This window comes from Accipiter gentilis, chromosome 12 (assembly GCF_929443795.1).
Source record: "Accipiter gentilis chromosome 12, bAccGen1.1, whole genome shotgun sequence".
Taxonomy (NCBI): Eukaryota; Metazoa; Chordata; class Aves; order Accipitriformes; family Accipitridae; genus Astur; species Astur gentilis.
This window is the reverse complement of record NC_064891.1, coordinates 390,886-398,262: the sequence shown is the minus strand read 5'-3', so window position 1 is coordinate 398,262 and position 7,377 is coordinate 390,886. Positions and strand designations below refer to the sequence as shown.

The following is a 7,377-nucleotide window of genomic DNA, read 5'->3' as shown; positions in this document are numbered from 1 at the left end:
CCTCTGTAAATAAATACGCGATCTTTTGTTTCACTCTGGACAGAACACGTAAATGCTTTATTCATCCTTACACCTGCTCTGGCAATATCCATCCACATCTTCTTAGGAGGGAGGAACAGCGCATCTGTGCAAGCCGGGGTGCTCGTACCCAAGGGTTTCAGCAGTTCTTCGGAGCAAAGGCACCGTCAGCCCCTTTACGCCGCTCCAGAAGGCAGTTTGGGGACTGGGAAAACTGGGAAAGAGGCTCAGCGTGAGCCGCCGAAGCCCGGCGGGCGGGGCGGCGGGGCCCTTCCCCGGGGCGGCGGGACCGGGCCGCCCCGTCCCGCCCCGTCCCGCCCCCCCCCCCACCGGCGGGCGGGGGCCGCCGGCGCCTCCAAACTTTGGACGGGCCGCGCCAGGGAGGAGAGAGCCGCTCCGGTGAGTGTGCGAGGGGGAGCGGGCGGGCCCCGTGCCGTGCCGTGCCGTGCCCGGTACCGTGCCGTGCCCCGTACCGTACTCCTCTGGCGGGGCGAAGGCACTCCGCTCTCTGCCCTGGGAGAACGGCTCCTATGGCAGTAGCCGGCGGTGGCCGCGCTCGCCTCGCCTCTCCGGGACGGGAGGGTAGGGGAAAATTTGGCAGAGGGGCGCCGAGGAGCGAGCGCGGCCGGCGTGGGGCATCGGCGGGTTCCCCGCAGCGTGGGGCGGGGGGGCGGGTGCCTCCTTCTGGGCAGGGCAGCGGGGGAGCGGGAGGGCGGCGGGGGAGCGGGAGGGCGGCGGCAGCCGAGAGGCACGCTTGCCGTCCCCTTCGTTCGGCTGGAGCAAGCCCCCAGACCCCTTCCCCAGCGCGGGCGCTGCGGTCCTGATGGCGATGCTGCTGGCCGATGTAATCGCCTGTTCCGCCCTTTGTGCTCACTTGCTGTCGGAGCCGATGTAAATCCTCTGCGGGCCTTCCTCTGCCCAAAGTTAAGAGGCAATTGGATGCCCGCCCCTGAGGATCTGACTGCTGGGGGAAAAAAAAAATTGGACACCCCGTTCCCCCCCCCCCCCCCCCCCCCCCCCAGCGCTGGGCAGTATTCAAGGTGTGCAAATAAATGCTGTCAGCTGGGGAGTTTATACCAAAAAAGAGCAGAAAGGGTCCTGTCAAACACTACCTGAGGTATCAAATGGCACCTCAGTCTTTCCCCCATACTCTGAAAGCAGCCGATTCTTTGCCCACTTAACTGTCCCACTGACAATGTCAAACTTGTCTGGTTTATTTCATCACTTACTAACACGCCAGCTTATCTCTGCTTAAAACCCTGGTCGTCCCTCCTCCCTCCCTCAGCTTTGTCTTATTGACAAGATCAAAACACCTTTCATCGGCCCAAACAGGGCAGTAACAAATAAAATAAAGCCAGCAGAAGAAAAGAAGGCTTTGCTAAAAAAGGGGGGTGGGGGGGGTGGGGGTTGGGGGGGCTGGAATTAGGAATCAATAGAAAGTCAGGGACTAGAGAAACAGGTGAAAATATTTTGGGGAAGAAAGGGATGCTACACTCTTTGGCTGAGCTACATCCTCCTGCCTGGATTTATGGCAAAGAAGGGGAAAAACCTGTGAAATTTGCCTTCCCCCCTCACCTTTCTACTACAGTGTGTAAATATGACCTGCTTTTATTTTGCACTGAAAAAATTATGAGATTTTGGAGCACCTGCCAGTCCTGGGACATCACCAAATCTCTACTCTAATAATATATGCAAGCGTAATTCTTGGATGTAGGTACACGGGTTGAAGGAAAAAGCTCAGCAGAGTTCGGCACTCCTGTATAGCCCTGGCTGTGCAAATAGTGGTGGATCTCTTACATCTTTAACCTGGTGGACTAAAGGTGTATTGATGAGGAATCCCTTCCTGCCACCTGTGCTTAGGTTAGTAGTTGATAACTGATTATATTACTAAAATCTGCAGGCTAAGCTTGTATGAACAGCTGGTACATCTCAGCTATGTATCTTGCAGTGTTTCACACCCCAGGCTTACACTATTAATTGTACAGTAAGTGCAGACTAAACAGTATAGCACAATTCTGAGCAGTTTAGTTGGGGGGAAAATAACCTTTCAGTTCATGCAGTCGATCTGTCGCTTTTGCAAAAAGAGCTTGCACTGAGAAATCCTTTGGGGTATTGTGTGGGATGCAAGCAAACACAAAGGTCTCAGTCACCTGCTGGTTAGCAACCCTCCTTTCTCAGTTAGAAAATCATGCCTAAGGATGTCACTGATAGATAGTTGATGGGGACAGAGATAGGGATGATAACCTACAATGAAGTGGATCTGATTAAAAAAACTAATAAAAAATTAAAAAGCCATGTGAAGTCGAAGGCATTAATAGCTAGACAGTCTCTTTAGGCAGACCTGAATTTGAGATGGATTAAGCTATGTGTAACACCTGATGGTAAGGAAGTGACATTTCTTCTCTATTCTTGCTTTCCTTAGGGAACGTATGAGTGGGGAAGTAGAGTTTGTAACTCAGGTTTGGCTTTCCCCTCAGTGGCAAACCATGGTGTTTTCTCGATGAGTCCACTGGGCAGTGGCAATTTCGTAGTATTTTCCCAGGTCAAGCCAAGGAGTCCCCAGGTGCACGGTGCTCACTTAGCATGCCACCCATGGCCTGGGCAATCTGCATGGGGACATGCACATTTTACATAGGACTGAAGTCCAAGTCAGCAATTAACTGTAAAACATCCATATATCCACCTGTGGCTACTAAAGTCCTAGGGCAGCATAGAATTTGGCTCAGCCTGTGTAAAGAAGGCAACAGAATGTGATTTTGATGCCAGTGGTGAAATTCTTACTGACATCAGCAGGGGAATGATTTGCTCTTCTCTGTGACTGCAGTCAGAAATGAATCTCTGATTGGCAGCCTCCAAGAAGCTGTGTTTTCTCAAACATTGCACAGAAAGGAAATATTATGTATAACTGAGTTTTAATTGTTTCTTGAGTTAAATTCAGCATGACTAGGTTACACAGTCAGTTCAGAGAAATGCTATCATTTCAGTTCCATTAGAGTGGAATTTTTGCTTGCCTTGTGGCACAAACTTTCCTGAAAGAAAGTTTCTTAAAGAAAGACCTCAGTAATTAGTTCTCTGGTATTAAGGAGGGGCATAAATCTCTAAGAATTTAGTAACTATTTAAAGGAAACACTTTCCATTAAGGAAAAGTCAGAAGATTATTATGCTAATAACAGTCTGGATTGTGCCGTTCCATGTAGAATTCCTGTAGGTATTAATGGAATTTTGTGCTAAATCAGCAGTAGTTTTAGGTAGTGGATTGTAGAAAAGGATATGCTGCCCAGCAGGATCTTAATCCTTCTGCATTTACTTAGGCAAACTTTGTCTTTGAAATGCTTTTGAAATCTGTCCCAATTTTCAGCAGGAGTCATGCCTGAATAATATTACGGGATCAGGCTTCAAATGTAAGGGCAACAGAATTTAAATATATTAAGGCAGATCTTCTCTTAATCCTGCAATGTAGCACGTGGGTTAGAGGAGGACGGAGCTGTAAGCTTTAGCTCGTTACTTTTTGTCTTAGACACTGTGGACTGATTTCTCCACATGTTCTTGTACTGTTTGGTTTTCAGGGACAGCTCTGTTGCTTAGGCCAGGCTGCTGCAAGAATGGGGCCCCTGGAAGCAGTAGGTGAAGGCAACCAGACAACAGATGGAATGAAAATGGAGCTGTTCACCAAGCTGTACTTGCCGAGATACACCACACCGCTCAACGAATTGGCTCTGGACCCTAAACCAGAACTGAAGGACAGCACAACGCTAGTTGAAGTGCAGATAATCCTCATCTTTGCTTACTGCTCCATCATCCTGCTGGGGGTGATTGGAAACTCCCTGGTGATCCACGTGATCATCAAGTTCAAAAGCATGCGCACAGTGACCAACTTCTTCATTGCCAACCTGGCTGTGGCTGACCTGCTGGTGAATACCTTGTGCCTGCCCTTCACTTTGGTTTACACGCTGTTGGGTGAATGGAAGCTGGGCCCGGTCTTGTGCCACCTGGTGCCTTATGCCCAGGCTCTTGCTGTGCATGTGTCTACCGTTACTTTGACTGTGATTGCTTTGGATCGGCATCGCTGCATTGTCTACCACCTGGAAAGCAAAATCTCGAAGCGCATCAGCTTCCTCATTATAGGAGTTGCCTGGGCAATCAGTGCCCTGTTGGCAAGTCCTCTGGCCATCTTCCGTGAGTACTCCCTGATTGAGATCATTCCTGACTTCAAGATTGTGGTCTGCTCTGAGAAGTGGCCAGGGGAGGGGCAGCTCAACTATGGCACCATCTACAGCATCTCCATGCTCCTGATCCAGTACGTGCTGCCACTGGCCGTCATCTCCTATGCCTACACCCGTATTTGGACCAAGCTCAAGAACCATGTTAGTCCTGGGGCGGGGAATGACCACTACCACCATCGGCGGCAGAAAACCACCAAGATGCTGGTGTGTGTGGTTGTGGTGTTTGCCGTCAGCTGGCTGCCATTTCACACCTTCCAGCTAGTCAGTGACATTGACAGTCAGGTGTTAGACCTGAAAGAGTACAAACTGATCTACACAGTGTTTCATGTCATTGCCATGTGCTCAACGTTTGCTAACCCCCTTCTCTATGGCTGGATGAATAGCAACTACAGGACGGCCTTCCTCACGGCCTTCCAGTGCGAACAGCGGCTGGACTCCATCCACCCTGAAGTATCAGCAGCTTTCAAAGCCAGGAAGAAACTAGAAGCAAAAAGGATGCAGTTCCCTGGAGACTCTTTCACACAACCTACCAATGTCTAAGATGTCTGACTTTAAAGAAGAAATGAGTATGTCGTGGACAAAGGGATAAATCCATTTTGACACATGCATTTTTAATGCATAGGTTTTTTCCTGAATGGGGAAAGAAAAGTAGCAGGCAAGTCAAAGCAAGTGGTATGATTCGAGGGGAGTTGATTGCCATCAAGATTATGTAACTATACAACTGCAAGGAAATAAAAAGGAGAGACCTTGTTTATGGCTGTCTCTAACAGGGAAAGAGACTCTCCCATCTCTCTCATCTCTTTTTGACAAGTCTAAATGACAAAGGCAGAGTTTGCTGGTTTTGCTCTAGGAAGGCAAAAGGCTGGTTTGTAGCACAGGAATATTGATGGTGGGAGCAGGTAAATTTTATGTTGGATATGGAGAGCAGAGGTCTGCCAGGAGAATGGAGCCTGTTTGGGGGGAATGGGCTGTGCTGGTTAAAGCTCAAACTTTTCAGACCCCTTCTCTCCCACAGGCATCTTTTGCGAAGATAAGGGAATTAAGAAGAGAAATATGTTACTGTTTTTTGACTTGCACTGAAGTACTTCAAACCAGAGCTTTTGAAATGGATTAAGGGAAAAAAAGAAAAGAGAAAAGAAAAAAAAACACCACAACACCCCACCCAAACAACAGATTCAATGTGAAGAAAGGTCAAGTTTCTACATAAAATGAAATGTGGGTTTTGGTCAACCAAATGGGGTAAAAAGTCATTCCATAAGAATTGGCTGTGGTTCTGCTGGTGAGAAAATCACGAGCCTGTGACCTGATCAGTCATTCCCTGCAGATCCCTGGCTTTCATTCTGTGCTGGGAGCAGCTCACAAATGCAATGCTTTAAAGTGGCATTTGAGGGCAGGGGATGCAGGCTCAGGTCTTCTGTGAGCACTTCATAAACTGCCAATATTTTAATTTTCAGGACCTGCTTAAATGTCTAACATGTTATTAACTCCACAGGCTTTGAATTGTTGCTGCTTTCTCCCTGGATAATAAAACAGCAGATAATTCTGATCCTCTGGAAAGGCTGCTAGATGGTAATGTGCTTTTCCTTATTGTGGTTTTATGTCACACACTCATCTCGTCTTAGAGCTTTTTCCATCTTTAGCCTTTGTAAAAATTAAGAACATCTGAATGGCTGTAACCTAATAACAGTATGCTAGGTTTGTGTGATAACTTATCAGTTATTCTGCATGCTGTAGTTAGTAGTTAAAATCCTTTTTTGCTCAGGTATAAAATTTTAATGTTTACTGTGTTGTACACAGCAATATTCAACTCTTCTGTGTCTTTATTTAGCCTCTTTGAACTCATTAAAGAGACGAAAAAAAAGTCAACCCATGTTCATTCCAAGCTGCCCTGTTGCTTATCTAGAATAAAAATAAGCGTGATGCTTTCACTTGGAGTCTCTTTCCACAGCTGCATTTCAGCTGCCTCATTTTTTTCTCTCCATTTTTCATTGTTCCTAAATTCAGTGTGTTCTCTCTTACAAATTAAAACCTAACAAAGCTCCGGTACTGAAGTATTAGCAATGTAATGAATGGTATCAGATCTTTATCAAGTGGAGAAATTCTTCTTTGTGTGTGCAGTATTGGGCATCACCGTTTAAATATCCATGAAATCATTTGGACCTGGATTTTCATGAACAGAGAGGGGAGGTCTAGAGAATTAGCTAGTGTTTACTCAAGCAGGAAAAAGTATCCATCATTCTTAAACAGTTTTACAAAAATAGATTCATTCTCAACCATGTTGAGAACATGATACTGTCCACAAGTTATTTTTGTCTGAGTATTAATAATATCCAAAATGTAAGCACAAAACTGTTATGGGTGAGGAAGGATTACAGAAGTGTGCAATTATTATGGACATCAGTCACATGTATCACAGTTGACTCTGAACCCGTCATCAAAAGTATTATTGCCACAAATAGCATCCTTTATTTAAAAAGCAAATGGTTTAAAAGTTCTGTTTCAACTCTTCTAAGCCTGTTAGAGTGTGGTATATAGACAGTTTTGGAGTAGCCATGGCAGTGGGTGCTAAAGCTACAATTGCCAGGCTAATTCTCCGTAATTTTAAGTCTGCTTTACTTCATCCTGTATAAAAGTGATTAATTACAAATTATCTTTCGGTCTGTTTCATGGTATCTTTATTTTACGGCTTCCCAAGCTTCCTCTGCAGCCATCAAGTTGAGCCAAAGTTGGTGCACTAATTTATTGCATTGCTTTCACGTGGAGGTGGTGCCTGGGTCAGTGCCTGCTTTAGGGTCACAAACTTCCGCACGGTGTCTCACTGCAGGGTGTGGATTTTCCCATGGGCGCTTGAAGATGGGACGTGGAAGAGCCAGCATGCACAGCCTGTCGCATAGCTTAGTCGCTCCTCAGGACTCCGTTCCCGCACAAACACGGCTATGTGCTTTAGTACCCCTTCATGTTGTAGGAAAATTAGGCATTTTCTCACCAAAAGCAATGAGGTAGCAACATCCCTTAGAGTTGCCCCAAATCCCAGCTCTCAAAGGATGTGGAAGCTTTGGGTTTGTCCCCATTTCCCCCTAAAGGAAAGTGAACCTATAAGCAAGCTCTAACCACTGAGGAGTCTGCAGGGGAGCCT

At 46.7% G+C, this 7,377-nt stretch overlaps 1 protein-coding gene across 1 annotated transcript; it reads left to right on the top strand.

The window, feature by feature from the left end:
* The first annotated feature begins 325 nt into the window (after positions 1–325).
* LOC126044818 (neuropeptide Y receptor type 2-like) lies at positions 326–4,919 on the top strand. Its single transcript, XM_049815042.1, has 2 exons — positions 326–417; positions 3,585–4,919. Exon 2 carries the CDS (start codon positions 3,621–3,623, stop codon positions 4,779–4,781), a length of 1,161 nt encoding a protein of 386 aa, XP_049670999.1. The 5' UTR covers positions 326–417; positions 3,585–3,620; the 3' UTR covers positions 4,782–4,919.
* Positions 4,920–7,377: the final 2,458 nt, after the last annotated feature.